Raw genomic sequence first — 15,426 nt, 5'->3', positions numbered from 1 at the left:
TACGATCAGAGTGCTTACTTGAATTTAATAGATTGGCCCTAATTTAATCTAGTCACTACACGTTACTTTAATGAGTGGGAGCTCAGTCCCGCGCATCGCACGCAGCCAGATGGCTGCACTTTCTATGCCAACACTTCGAGCTGCATTTATACATAATAGCTTAGAGCAATGATGCACCAGCCTCATTTAAATGCTTTTGAATACATTCCATACGTTAGATGCGCAAATAAGGCACAAGATAGTGTAGCTATGTTTACTCTGGCATTCCATGGAAAAAAGAAAGAACATGGGGAAACATTTGTTTTCAAACAGTCATATAGGCAACTCAAGCTGGCAGATGATGTCATTTGCTGTCATTGGCCTAAGCATGATTTCATTATCACCCCTGATGGAGTTTTACGCAATTTCCAAGGAAACTACAAATTCCATGTGACTGTCCCAGCTTGTTTGTTAGAGTTTATTGCCTCACACTGTCGCTTATTTCTAGAATGTTTACAGCTTATGTCACAAATGTGGTCAGGTATACATACAAATGGTCTTCTCTGTCATTGCAGCATCTCTGGCTGTGCAAATACAATGCCTCAGGGAAATAGCCTGTGAAAACACCATGGATCACTCTGCCTCACAGCTCTTCAGCTGCAGCAAGCGTTTGCTTTTTTCTAATCTCTCCATTACTCTTGCTCTCTTACTTGCGGTTCTCGTTGATTATAGATCGATCAATTCCTTATGTCTTCATTGCAGATGCTTGGGAGGCAGCCGGTTATGCTGTGTCATGGGGAAATATTCATCTCCAACATGTTCTGCTCTCTCCCCATGTGGTCCCGCATCAGCGAGTTGCTAACTGGCCCCCGTAGCCTTGTTCTCCCGCTCACTCATCCAAAGCGTGTAATCTTTCTCGTTAACAAGCTTCTCGGATAGGTGTGATTTCTTCCTAGCCAAAGCTGTGAGAGAAATATGAGGACAGCAAACGTGTTTCCATCATATTTTTTTGGGGGGGGACAATCAAATGAGTTAACGAGAAGAATGTGTATCAAATGCGGCTACGCAATCCTATTGTGCCGAAACCCACCTCTTCCGAGCAAAATCAAATTAAATGATATTAAATGTGTGACTGTCTACACAAACTCTTTATTGAGCATTTTGCTGCCTCATTGTACCACATGTGAACCAAACCGTGAACTAAAAACAAACATACGTAACAAACTGTGATTTCTGGGGTCCAGTTACACCCTTAGCCAAAATTCATTTACTGCGTGAGATTTCGTTGGCTGCCTGAGGGCAAAGCAAACAACGTGGCCTGCAATGAAAACAACTTGGACACCGCTGTGTTAGTCGCACTAAAAATTGCCAATTAAGTTATGGTAGGTAAATGTTACTGATGAGTATTTTGCACCAAATGACTTGCACAGCCCATCTTTAGTTTCTTTAGTTTAGCTTCTTGCACAGAGACAGGTGCACACTGCCCTATAGGGGAAAGTCTTCTGATTGTTAGCATATAAATGAGACATGGCTTGGCACAAACTCATTTATCCACCATCGACAGCTTTCAAACTCAAGCTTGAATATCACTACATCTGACATTTTTATAGTCCTCGAATCACAGTCTAGCCACATTAGCATTATAATAGCTCAATGCAGGGGAGGCTGCTCTTATCTGGAAACCTGTATGACGGGTGATGAATTAGCCGACATGCAAAAACTGACGTGCGTGGGTAAACAGCTTCTTGTTATCAAGCATGCCGTCACATGGCATTTCACAAACATCCTAAATGTATAAAAGTAAATGGATGACTGTTGAGAAAAAATGGCCCTTGAAGAAGAAATGGAAGCCATGACAAAAGTAGGTCTTAGTTCACACACTATCGTGTACTACGTATTTCTACTTTTTTTTAATACTCGCATTTTTTTCTTTTTGTTTATCCTATGACCCATTTATTGTTATGTCCCTTAATGTCTTTCCATCTATGTGAAAATCCTTTTAAGAGAGCAACAACCTTTTTCTCTCATCCTCCAGGCCTCGTGCTGGTGCAGTTAATGGATCGTTGAGAAATGACTCACGGCAATGTATGGATAAAGAAAGGAGGAAAAGTGGCCTGCGTGGGCTTCCATTTAGTGTGTTTTTAAAAAAAAAAATGGATAGCAGCAAACTTATATTAAAGCCCTCTAGAAAAGCTCTGGGCACGTCTTCATCTTCCACACTTTGGGAAAAGCTCTTTTGAAATGGGTTTTTGGACACGAAAGCTACGACGGTTGTTCAATGGAATGTTGAGCTGTTAGAAATGAAAGGTTTATTTTAAAGCAAAGTAAATGTGGCTTTTATAATGGTACATGCAGTCAAAGCTTTTCTATTGCCATTCTTTCCCAGTGGCAGCTTCTACCATCTCTCTCTTTCTTCTGCCCATCCTTTGTCCGTCCGCTCCTCTCCATGGCCACCTTGGAGCTGGCTTCTTGCCTCCATCCCTGTCTGGAGTTTGATTTAATGGTGAAACATTGACAACGCAGCTCATCTTTAACTGCTGTCTGAGGAGGGCTGGAAGTCTCTGTAATCTTTCTAATTGATTCCTCCAGCCGGAATAAGATCCGAGGGAATTGTATGGGTGTGCGAGACAGGGTGTTGCCTTTCGGTAATGAGGCTTCTTATAATACAGGAAAAGCAATTAAGAGGATTCCTTTCGCGAATGTGATGAAGTATCAGGCAGCTTTGAATAAGATGTGTGGGGAATGAATATTACATGCTCAGCCCCTGAAACGTTCCATATCATATGCCTATGCATATACAGCATATTCTTAACTATTAGTTTATATCAGACCATCTATGATGGACTTTACAAAGATCCGATTGGATCGGCAGATATTGAGCATTTCATGCAAAATCAATGATCGGTTGTAACGTCATAATTTGCCTCTATGGATGTTCTGTGCTGCCATCGTTAATCGTCCAAGGTTTCTCAAACCCTCCCATCAGTACGGGTATCAAATACTTATCAGCGTTTTAAGGAGATTTTTTTAAAGGTGCAATTGTTATTATTTTCCCCAATCCATTTCAATGGGCATCAATTCTATACAAACTCTGACTATAAGTGGGCGGGGCTGGTGTGAATTGAAAAAATCAAACAGCTTGTGAATGATGATTAATTAATTGTATCTTTACAGTGCCTTTAAATATGAAACAAGGATGTGATACAGAGTTTTCCAAAATAAAGGGTCCAGAAACATCGACCGTATCATTACACTTAATGTATTTAGAATACGTATTTTTAAACGATTCAATTTTAAAATAAAAACCAAATAAGTGGTTTTAAAAAGCATTTGATTGCTAGGGGGAAAATGTGAAATGTGATGCGATAATGAAAAAATGAAATGTGTATGTACTGCCTAAATTAGAATGAAACTATTTCTGAATCCCATTTGTGAAATAGAGTGGTGACAGTATATGAGAAGAGACTGTAAAAATGTGAGCACCCTCAAGCTATAGTTCCATTTTTGCCGAGCCGTGTTATCACGTTCTTCTGTCATTTCTTTTAATTTCCACGCTCATAGTGCAAATGGAAAGATTCTTAAACGATCCTTCTTTGTACGAAGAAGCAAATGAACACCCCGCCTTTCATCTTGGATGGAAATAGAAAAAGATAAGTTCATTTGTTCTGCCTGACAAGTTTGCCTGATGGGAAGCAAATCTAGGTGAGGAAGACAGAGAAGCGAGGAGGTGGAGACGAGGCAGACAGTGACAAGTCGTGTGCGACGGCGGAAGATAAAGACGCAGAGGGAAGACATGGAAAGCATTATGTTCAATCATTTGATGGTACAGGATGTGGCTCTCCTGTAAGCTTGAATGAGCCCGTTTGCTGTCACGGGGAGGGAGAAGATATTTAAAGATGAATGTGGGCTTTGGCGGCGACAAAGCGCACGCTCGCTGCCAATTAAAGCTCCACTTTACGCTCTGCTTTTTCATTTACGCTGGATATTTTCCCGCAGAAGCAGAGGCGTAGCCAAGCCAGGGCGAGCCGGGGCGGCGCCCCGGTTAGGACTCCCTGCGCCCCGGTTGAAAAAAATCGAGCTTTTTCGATTCTTCATTTTCATGCCGTTTTTTTCTTTCGGTCTTGCGCGAATGTGCTTGCGCTATTCTATGTGCGCGATGTTATCCATTCACCGTTTGCCTCCCGGACCCGGATGTTGTTTTAGCGATCAGCGAACGGCGTGGGTGATGTTCGATTTTTTTTCCTGTGGGCGTGCGCCCCTACTGGAAAAATTCCTGGCTACGCCTCTGCGCAGAAGGGTTAATATTGCTAAGGGAATACATGACAGGTGGTGTTTTTATGATATATATTTATGGAGAACCACAAAACACTCCTTATTGAGTAGATAGAGAGGGATGCAGAAAATTGCACTGTGAATCTTTTGATATTGTCATATGTAGCGCAGGTTTCCGCAGTTCAAATCAAGACGATTTTGATGGAAAGCAAGCGTGTGCGTGTGCAAGTGTGTGTACCTGGAGGCGCGGAGGTGTGCAGTCGAAGAAGAAGGCAGCTGTGTATCATCTGTGATCATCAGCCGTCCCACTGAGAGATATGCGGGTGTGAAATAGAGGCACAATATGCCTGCAGCTTTTCTTAGAATTACCTTCACCCAGCTTCATCTCTACTTTCCAGGCTCTCTTTTGTAACAACAGCAACGGTAAAGCAGCCTGCTGAAATGAGAAAACATCAGATTTCAATGCGCGTTATCACTCATCGAAGGCACGTTAAACAGCAACATGTGCCTTTGTTATGATTAATTCAATGCGCTTCACAAAGTTGAACCTTTCAAAGCTTTTACAAACAAAATAGTTAAACACACTGAAGACAGAGTGAAGTGTCACTCCTGGAATTGTGTCAGCATTTTGATGACCATTTTCTCAGACGCAAGTAAACACAAAGTTTCATCGATAAAATGAACCGGTTACCCATCAGGGGCTCCTTATTTGGACCACAATTGACTGGTGTTAAAGTACAGTGAATCCCTGCCTGATTGCCGTTTGTTAATCACAAATTGACTCATTTGCAGTTGTTTGCTGGAAAAACTCACATTTATTTTGTGTGCAATTTCAGTAATGCCACAAGATGGCACTAAAGCCCTGGATAACAGGAACCTAGTAATTCTGCCAAGGAAATACGTTGACGTGAAGTGATGGCATCATTATATGTGGGGGGGGGGCTAAATTTAGCCTGGGTCATTAATGGAATTTATGGAGAGTCTTTACCACATTTTGCTCAGTAGAGTGGCTATTAGAAATCTAACAAACGACAAAGGTCACTTGCTATTTTTATGGGCTATAAAGGCAATATACACTCGCACTTCCACTTAATGCTATTGTGTTTTTTTTTCTGTCTTTCATCTCTCAAGCGCCCTGCCCAATCATTGCAGCATGAACTTAATCCTGTAGGATCTCCCTCTGCAATCTCTGCCACAATCCAATAAAAGGGACACTACACGTTTCCCGGCAAAGGTGATTGCCATCTACCACTTGCTTGGATAAAGGTGCGGATTTTCTTTTCTTTTCATTCATTCTTTATTTACAATGTGTTTCTCTTCAAATGTCGGTCTACCCATATTGTGACTCTTCCTTTATTACTATGATTAATCCCATTCAGCATTTGCTGACAGACTTCAAATCCTATCAAATCTCCTCAGTGAATCATTGTCTTGTAGATAGGCATGTGGTGTTTGTCTGTGCCGAGCGTCGCACTTCTGCTCTACGGATGACTAGTTTTCACATTTCATACTTGAAGTGAAGTCAGACTGGATCATATTACATAAATAATCTTATTTATTCAAGACAGAGCCCCGCTGAACAGGACCAAACATTTGCACAATTTTGCAGACAAATACAAGGACTTGTGACCTAAATTGTTCTGCTTGCATACGTGCTGCCGGAGATTTGGAGCTTTGTGAAAATCTCACTTTGAGCCTCTCCAGTTTAATGTAAATGTTTTCACTTGTCGCTCTTTTTTTTCTTAATGAGCTGCAGACAAGTATGAAAGCTTGTGGCTATTTCTTCCTCCCGTTGAACACACTCTAGTCTAGAGAGTGATGCTTTTTGTGAGGTGGACCCACTGCCGATAGCACGATGGTTGGATGCAGATACAGACTGCTATGATTTCGAGATCTTTGTACTCAATGATTATTTGCTTGCTTTGTGACCTTAAAAAATAAGGGCAAAAAAAAGCATTTTCTTACTATTCTGCACATCTGAAAATTGTATGATTGGATCAGGACAACAAATTTACAATTATATTTGTATGAAAACCAGTTGGATGTCATAAAAAAACAAAAACTGTCAAATAAACTTAAGTACGCCAGTAATTGAACACGCCTTCTTTTTCCATGTAACACCACATTCACATGCAGCTGTGAAAAATAGCACCTTGTGTATTTCCAGCAGAGATCTATCAGCCTTAATTTCACCACTACCGCATCAGTTAAAGAGATACAAAACCACAACATCACATGACAAACACACGTAAACAAACATAAAACAATGAACTAAAAGTTCTAGTTGCTAGCAAGGCCCAAGAGGAGGATGGTGAAAAATGCTGGTGTTTTTCTTCAGCCAGCACGAGTGAATCTGAAGGCCATCGACAGCTTACATTGACAGACAAGAATTCCGTATTCTGTCCGTTTACTGCGTAAGCAGTCCAAATAGTCTGTTCTCAAAGGGGAATAGGAGCTTGGCAGTACTACCACTTCTACTTCACACGTACGCACACACCATCACTTTCTCTCCATTTTCTGTTAAACCCCTGTCTATAAAAATTGAGCACATCTTTCATTGATGTGCTCCTTTGTTTTAATAATCCACAGTTACCATGAGCTCATAAATACACACACCTCTATTCTGCAGGTTTATATAAATAAATATGAGCTACGGCTTCCTCGGGCTTATAAATAGAAAGCGACCAGAGGTAAAAAGTCTCTGTGCTGCATCGGGTCTTTGCCAACCTGCTACATTATACTGCGTGCACTCAAGTGTCGTAGCCTCTGCCTGCAAACACAAGCCAGGAATAATTTCCAACGGTCATTTCCATGTAGGAATGTTAAGGCCAAAACGGCTGACAGGTGATGTATTCGATCCAGTCGGCTGACCTTACGACCCCTGCGTGAGCTGTTCTCATCATACTATTGTTTACTCTCCCAGACTCGTTCAGCCATCCCAGGACAGTCTCCTACGGCGACCCAGAGATGGCCAATGAGCCGAGTGCTCTGTGCAAACTGGACCTAGTTCAAATGTGTGCCCATCACACACGCCCATATACACACAAGCCAGCACTGTGTCCAGATTGTCCTGGGTGAAGGGGGGGTGATACATTGTTTTTGACAAAGGCCCCAGAAATACTTAATGGTCACAAACCCATCTTTGCTATAATCCATGACTTGATTTTCCACGCAATTTTCTTTGTGAGCTCTGCAGCCATGTTATTTTAGAGCTTTTCTCTGTAGACTTTTTGCCTTACGTGGGCTCTTCTATGTGGGAGAGGCATCCTTACCTCCTACATTTCCTCTTATTTGCAGCCAGCCTCTCTCTGTGTTCACCCTCGCTATCACAACAAGATTCCGACAACCCTCAGCTGCACATCCTTCTTGCAAACACACACAAATGCAAAGCAACATCAAATACACATCTTTTCAAAGAAACCCTTGGAGGAGGACTCCAAAGAAAGCCTGAATAAGTCATCAAATCAGAATTTCCTCCCAGTCGTTCAGAGTGCAATGTTTGTTTTCCTTAACCCTCTTCTTTCCTTTTTGGTACTTCTTAAGCATAACCATTTTGAAACAACGTCCTTTCCTCTCCGGCAATTCAAACAATAATTATGGGGAAATATCATAACAACAAGGCATCATTGTGGCTATATGTGAGCTCTGTGTGTATTTGAAAACCCTTCCACAAAAGTTCTTGAACCAAACATGAGATTCGTATTACACTGAATGTAATCTCTCAAGAGTAAATTGAATTTAATTCAATTCAATTTGCTGCAAAGAAATATTAACGTTCTTCCCAAATTCTCTTTTTTTTAATGTTAAAGATATCAAACAAATGTCAATATCAAACAAAGATAACCCAAGTCGTCATAAAATGCAGTTATTAAATGGTGATTTTGACATATGCACTTTTAATATACAAAGATTCCTGGAAAATAAAATGAAGTCTTTGCAGTGCTCTCGTCAGAGTCCGGATTTGAAGCTGACTGCAATGCAGCAGCATGACCTGAAAAAGGCCCTTCGTGGTGAAAAGCTCTGCTGGTGTTACTGAATTCAAGCAAAGGAAGAGTTGGCCAAAATGTTGCCACAGAGATGTGAACGACATACAGCCACTTATGATGCTAGATTTCATATGTTGCTGCTGAGGGACCCAGTTTTTTTTGTTTTTTTTGGCACTAATTCTTTCCTTCCAAGAATTAAAGCACTTGCCAAACATCTCATTTCATAGGGAAACTCAGAGCAGAACATCTGGTGCTCTAGAGCGGCGTCTGGGTGCTACAAAATGGCGGTTGCATGAGTGTCTCATGCCTTACAGAGAAGCTGGTTGGTTGCAAGGGTTTTGCTTCATAGTGCTCCCACTCAAAGAAATTGTTCCCATGGTAACTTTGCCTAGTGATATAATAACTACGAAGAATTGTGAGGCTCTGATGTATGGGGGAACACACACAACTAGTGATGTAAAAATGTATGTAAAAATAATCAGTTGCCTCTGGTGATAAGAAAATGATGTGAGCATGAATCCATGACTAAAGAAAGATGCGTCGGAAGTTAGACTGTAAAAGGGAAATGCTTTTGAATGATGGAAACCTGATCTGATTTAGCCTGGCAGAACCATGTCCTACCCACACATGGATCCCAGTGGTCTCCAGAGAGCGCTGCACCTCCTCCCGTGGTTGTGAGCATCTGTTGCCAGAAGACATCTTGTTCATGTTCTCCAATCATTCACGCTGACGTTGAAAATGGAATAAGACAGCCATAAATAGACGCTCGTTGTTGCAAATAATGGTGCATGGAAATGTACGGCAGATGCTATAACGGGTAAAAAAATAAAAAAATCTTTCTTTGGCGCGATGAATCAATAAAAGTGAATTTTTATGACCAACAGCAAATTATAGTCTATACAGGATCAAGTGCTTTGAGAACTGCCGGCCAACATCACCAGTGGAGTGTGTGTCTTAAAAGGCCTTTTTGGACGGCCATGGGGGTCTTGTTGCCATGGGGCCTGTCGTCATAGCTACTAACAATTAGGCAGACATTCCGTAAGGTTAGAGGAGCTTGAGTGATGAAAGCTCTCCGAGATAACATCACCTCTGTATCATTGGAGCACCTGCGCCTTTAAGTGACCAGGTCAAAGGTGAGGAGAGATAAAGGCCGCGAGGTTGTTTGCCATTTGAGGGGGGGGGGGGGGGGGGGGGGGGTGGCATGACATATTGGAAGAACAGTTAAATTAAATGCCATGTTGTTTTTGTTCTGTGGCACTTTGTCTCTTCTACAAACAGTCCAGTATGATGTTGATGAGGGCGTGGACTTCTAAATGTCATTTGGTGACCCTCTGCTTTATATGGAAGTGTCACAGGTATGATTGGTTAGGGTTCAAGCTGCTCACAGTAAGGTATTGAGACTATCGTCATCGTCGGGCTTAATGTGAGGCTCCAAAACACAGATAATAAATTGTATAGCTAAAGTGTGTACTAAAACATCAAACGAAGAAAAACACATCAATCTATCCTTTATCTAAATCAAGAATAAATCAGATTTTCAAAGCATTTCCTTTTGTAGAGGGAACAGGCGCTCAGTTTGAGGCAATCGCTAAGAAAGTCAGCAGTGCCACCGTGTGGATGGATCACAGACTCAATGACCAATGATTGTCGTTTTATAATTACAGGGGCTCCTCGACGATCCACAGACACAGGATACGACATAACGTGTATAAAACGTTGTCCTGCACTGCAGTATAGGAAGGCAGGCGCAGTTTCCGTCGCAATGCGTTCATTTGATTAATGATGAAAGATTCATTTGCAGTACTTGGTGATTTTTTTATTTCTTTAAATTTGGCAGGGTTGTTAGCAACACTCTTCTCTGTGATATCAAATTTATGGAGACATTTATTTTTACTTCATAGAGAATAGAGATAGATGTCAAATAAAGAAGGGCAACACAAAAACACTTTGAACTGCACTGCAAAGTACATCTACAAGAACTGCACATTCTTAAAAGTCTCGGGCAAAACTGAGCATTTCTGCGTAACTATAAAAGCTACATTTTCAATGTCTTGGAAAGGCTCTGAGTGGATTGTGCAAGCATAACCAAGAATATGGGGTACATTTTACGGCTTCACATACAGTGGCCGCCACCGCTGTCTATTTCTGGGGTCCCAGTTGTGTCTTCAAGCACGGCTCTTCATTCCCTCAAAAGTAGCACAACAGCTGATGTCAGTCCCACTTAAAGACATGCCCAGGCACACTCGGACGTACGGTGCACGATTACACCCCTACACCAGTGCAACCTGCTGTTACTAAAGAGAACGAGGGCTCTCACACCCTCGCCTCCTTTTTCTCGGCAAAATCAGATCGAAGGTTCTGTACCAGAACCCTAATATAAGGCCCAAATCTCACTTAACAGCAGACAGAGGAAGGGAAAGGCTTTTTCTGTTTTTAGGGAGGGATCATGGAATTGCACTGTCGTCTTGTGGAGACCCCTACCACAGCCAGTTCCTGTTCCACGGACCCTCTGTACGATAACTGCCCACCTTTGACCCAGTGAGGGTGGGACAGGGGAAGAGAAATGGAAAATAGAGTTGCGTACCCCGCTGAAACCAGACCCCCTGGCCTCTGCAGCCCTCAGACTGTTCTGGCCCCTGTTGCGTCTGAGTTTCCCACATGGGTCAGTGAGGGAAGAGTGCCTGGCGGTGGGCCAGAACACTCCTACTGCGGTTGCAGAGGAACTTTGGGAGTACTGGAGCATGATCCGGGAATAAATTCAGCGAGAGGGAGAAAGACGGGGGACGAGCAGGCGGGACACTGGCGAGACAAATTTCGACTCTACTACGACCCCAGCCCAACACCAAGCACAGCCCATCGGGGTGCTCTCTCGTTTTATGATAACGTTCCTGGTCCGGAAACCGTTGACCGCATCCGAGAAGTTTTGGAGATGGAATCAAGCTTCCGGGAGCACTTCCAGGAACAAGGATGGGCTCCTGAGATAAGAGAGGCTGAGGAGAACGATCCTTGGTCAGAAAGTGGTTCAGAGACCCAGAACCAAAAATTTGGGCATCAGCAAGCGCCTGAGCGGGACTCAGTATCCTGTGGATTTGTACAAGGGGATCAGATGCAGTCAGATTCCCCTCAGCCACACTGTCAGGCGTCGTGGCCCCAAAGCGAGGTGCAACCGCCGAAGGAGACTGACTGGGCTCGCAAGGTGCCCCCTCCTCTACCACTCGCCGACCCCTCTGCCACTGCTCTTCGCAGCCTCCTCACCAATATCCAGCAGCACCTCGTTAGACAACACGAAGTTTATGAGGCCCGCATTCTCAGGTACTTTTTAAATCATTCGTCTAATTAATCCATAAAGGAGTAAGTGTAAGTAGTTTGTCTAAATGTGCCTGGACCCAGCCAGCTGTGCTTTACAGGTCACACATATCACCCCACATCCTGTTTATTTCTCTGCTTTAAGTCAACCATTTCTCTTACAAACACTGGGAAATGATTACATTAGAACAGTAGCAGCCCACTGAGCATATCAAGTGAGTGATACAAATCTCAATGCATGTAAAAGTAAAAAACAGAATGGCCTATAAAGATTTGCAATTGCTTTTCAACCTACATTCAACTGAATACTTGCTAAAGACAATGATGAAGTCATGAGCACCAGCTTTTTGCAAATATTCTCTCATTTTCAACTTGATGCCTGTAACACGTTCCAAAAAAAGCTGTGGCGGGCGCAATAGAAGACTGGGAAAGTTGAAAAATGCTGGGATAGGGGTGGGTTTGTGTCAGTGGTATGAATAAATACACAAGTACATATAGCGCTTTTCTACTTTAGGTACTCAATGCACTTCAACACTGTTTCCTCATTCACCTTGCAATGACAGAGAATCAGCAACTTTCTGGTATCTTGCTCAAGGACACTTCAACATGGTCACAATATATCACAAAATTCATTTGTGTGAGACAACAAAGCCATACTGAAATAATGATGCTAATGAGCAAAAAAGATTGCTGACCTCTGCATTAGACCGACTCATGTGGGTTGAGTGACGATTTAAGATCTTAAATCTGTCAATGCCCGTAGACCACTTCTGTACTTTTCAAGTGCTGGGTTTATAGCCTGTGGTGGTTGATCTATGGAAAAAACACATGGCACAATCAGGGTGCAACGTTCTAAATTAAGAGGCCATGCTGCCGATCTCGTCCCAACACATACCTTTTTACTAATATAGATGGAGCAAGGTTCGCTCAAAGGTCAGGCAACGACAAGGGCTGACAACAAAAACAAGCAGCGATGAACTCATATGTTAAATGGTTGACGCTGTTCAATGTCATGCATGACTGTGACTGGGGTTTTGCAAGTTGTTGCCTCATTAATATGCATATCAATGAGGAACCGCTTACAACATTAATATGATCCATAATATTGTCAGTTTTATTTTCAAATATAGTATTTTGTGTACACACAACTATGTGGAAATACATTTCGATGACAATCCCTTCTGGTTTTCCAACGTAGTGTTTTGCAATGGAAGTTTGCATACCAGCTAGAAAATGACTTAGTTTTTTTCCCCTGTACCAGTGCGTTGCTTTAACACGTAGTTGCTTTGCTTGAGGAGTGCTTTATCCCTTTTTTTTTTTTTTTGCATTGTGCCAATTTTGAGGGCCCTGTCTAAGCCAAAAATGCCAGAGCTAATTTTTAGTGCTAGTTCAGCCCCGGGTTTCTAGGATTTAAAAAGAAAATTCTGATGTGACTCGGTCCGCAGTGAATTCAATGAAATTATAATAATCACACTTATTTTTGACAGAATATGTTTTAGGAAAATGTTAATGACCTCCACATTGCTTGACTTTATCGATTTCACTCAATGTAAATGAAGCAACCATCTCAAATACACTACTGACCTGAGCATTTTCCTATTTTTGATGTCTTACCCAATTCCAATGCATATCTTCACTTTCAGCCTAGAGGAGAGAAACAAGGAGCTGCAGGCGGAGGTGGTTCTGTTGAAAACCAATCTGTCACGGCAACGTCACTGGTACCAGGCTGTGCAAGCAAAAATCACACAATCGGAAAAAGAGCGGGCCGCCGCAGAGCTACGCAACTCAGCACTGCAGACAGACATGGAGCAGTTCTTCGACACCTTTGGCGATCTTAACAACGAGGCGAAGAAGGCAGAAAACATCATCAGAAGCTTTTGAGAAATTAAATACTGGACTATGCAAGTTCACAGAGAACACAATAAGATGTGGTATAGTAGTTTATGTATCCCTAGACAGAACATTCCCTTTCCTCTTTTGGGAAAGGTTTCCATGACGTACAATGAGTTCTTCATGAATCATGAAAGAGGAATCTGAAAATGCAGAAATGAAACCTAATCGCGTTTGTCAACAGCATGAGCTACATTAGCCGAATATGTCACGTTCTCATGAGAATTTAGTCGAAAATCATAAGTGATGATGACACACCCTGCTGAAGCAGATATTTTCAGTGGTAACTTGGACTAGGGAGCAGCATTTTTTTTTTTTTTTTTTTAACATTCATGAAAAAAATGTAACTTTTCAAAACCCCATAACAATCCCCCCCAGTACTTCGAGTTAGTGTGAAATCCTACTAGATTCTCCTGAGAACGGGCTCCTGAATGATACTGCAATCAAAAGGATCGCACAGAACAAGCAACGAAAATGATGTGCGCAGGTGTTTAGAATCCAATAACACATGACAAATACAAAACATTGTGGAAAACGTGAGCTGGCCGGTTGTCGGTTCAAACAACAAATGGATGAGAGTGAAGGGTTGCATTTTGAAACAGAAGAATATTGTACAGCATCACCAGTTAATCCTCAAGTGAGTCCATTTCTGAATAAAGCTTCAAAGTCCATATCCAAAGTTTGCCTCTTTGCGGTGTGCCAAGCTGTAGGACTTACTCCACATTTCTTTCAAAACGATGATGTTATGTCACGGAATGGAAAGGAGTCACGCGTGCGCTGGTTCATGACAATAAAATGATCACATGGCCCTCAACAAGTGCAAGATTTTGCAAGAACACAAAAACAAACAAACAAACAAACACGCAGCTCTTCCCAAGTTTGCAGGATATAACGTCGCTGTTTGTACACACTAATCTTCTCTAGAAGAGTAGTAACGTATTATGGTAGGTGAGTGTGATAATGTACATCTCCACAGGCACAAAGAGTTTCTGAAGAAAACACACTATTTGCGATTAATCCCGTCTACAACCACAACGTGTGCACGCACCTTTACATACAGTATATTACATGATGGAATAAAAGAATGCAATGCCAGCTTTGCCATGCTGTCAGGGGTAAATACTCAATACACAACTCCGGTCAAATGCATTTTGCTGTGTGTGCCGAAAGAAGATTGCGAGCCGGCTAAAGAATCGAGGGATCAACCTCTGGCTGAGTTGATCACCAACGTCTTAACATCAACGTGAAGCTTTTGTTATTCTTGACATGCATGACAACAGTTGTGGTCTACATTCGGTGCACTTGCACTGCATAGTGCAAGTTGATGACCTCTTTTAGTTTTGTTTTTTTCCCAACATAATATCTGCTACAAAAATAAAACTATGAAAATACAACTATATTGAACAAACCACAACACGGGCCTCCGCACCACATGTGCTCCTGGTAAATCAATGCATGCATCATCCACCAAGGTAGAAAGGTAACGAGTCGCATAGCACAACATTTTGATCTCTAAGCAGCAGCCGAAAACAGGTTTCGGAAATTAGGAGGATAAATAAGAGCATCAATTTGAATGACAAAATAAATGTCATTTGGATGTGAACGGATCCTAAGATTGTGAGGACGGCGGGGTAAAGGGAGGAAGACCAGTTGCATTCACTGACTCTCATCCAGTGGCCCCGTGAGCGTGTCGATGCTGCTACTGTCTGTGTCCGAGGCCACCGTGTGCTCTGTGGACATAGATGAGATGTCATTGGCTGAAGACGACTGCGAGGCCGAACTGGACACCACATCTGAGGAGTGACAGATTGACCGAATGACTCTTGTTTCAGCGCAACTTGAAATGAATATTCCGCACGTGAATGTACCTGAGCAATCCTCTTTCATAACACCATTCTTGTTCCGTTCCTCCCAGTCTATCACTTCTTCGTAAATAAGCTCTGAAGGGGGAAAGAAAACATTTGTCCACATCATTTAAAAATATGGCTCTCGG

At 42.3% G+C, this 15,426-nt stretch overlaps 2 protein-coding genes and 1 long non-coding RNA gene across 4 annotated transcripts in view; 1 reads left to right on the top strand and 2 right to left on the bottom strand.

Annotated features, from left to right (window-relative positions):
• Positions 1-450: 450 nt before the first annotated feature.
• On the bottom strand, positions 451-12,837 carry LOC119128046. The gene is made up of 5 exons (XR_005098923.1): positions 12,439-12,837; positions 12,239-12,356; positions 4,621-4,687; positions 4,490-4,559; positions 451-2,464 (listed from the first exon to the last, which is right to left on the bottom strand). It is a non-coding gene; the product is annotated as an uncharacterized LOC119128046 (long non-coding RNA).
• Positions 10,713-14,106, top strand: si:ch211-247j9.1. The gene is made up of 2 exons (XM_037260095.1): positions 10,713-11,549; positions 13,187-14,106. The coding sequence occupies exons 1-2, from the start codon at positions 10,801-10,803 to the stop codon at positions 13,422-13,424; spliced, it is 987 nt and encodes a 328-aa protein (XP_037115990.1). The 5' UTR covers positions 10,713-10,800; the 3' UTR covers positions 13,425-14,106.
• mapk9 (mitogen-activated protein kinase 9) overlaps positions 13,471-15,426 on the bottom strand; it is a 10,002-nt gene continuing 8,046 nt past the window's right edge. For both annotated transcript variants that reach the window (XM_037260090.1, XM_037260091.1), the window contains exons 11-12: positions 15,302-15,373; positions 13,471-15,226 (exon numbers count right to left, since the gene is read on the bottom strand). In XM_037260090.1, coding sequence (XP_037115985.1) covers positions 15,090-15,226; positions 15,302-15,373 — 209 coding nt within the window. In that variant the 3' untranslated portion in view covers positions 13,471-15,089. The remainder of the gene's footprint in view (positions 15,227-15,301; positions 15,374-15,426) is intronic.

This window comes from Syngnathus acus, chromosome 10 (assembly GCF_901709675.1).
Source record: "Syngnathus acus chromosome 10, fSynAcu1.2, whole genome shotgun sequence".
Lineage (NCBI taxonomy): Eukaryota > Metazoa > Chordata > Actinopteri > Syngnathiformes > Syngnathidae > Syngnathus > Syngnathus acus.
This window is presented reverse-complemented; position numbering and strand designations above follow the sequence as displayed.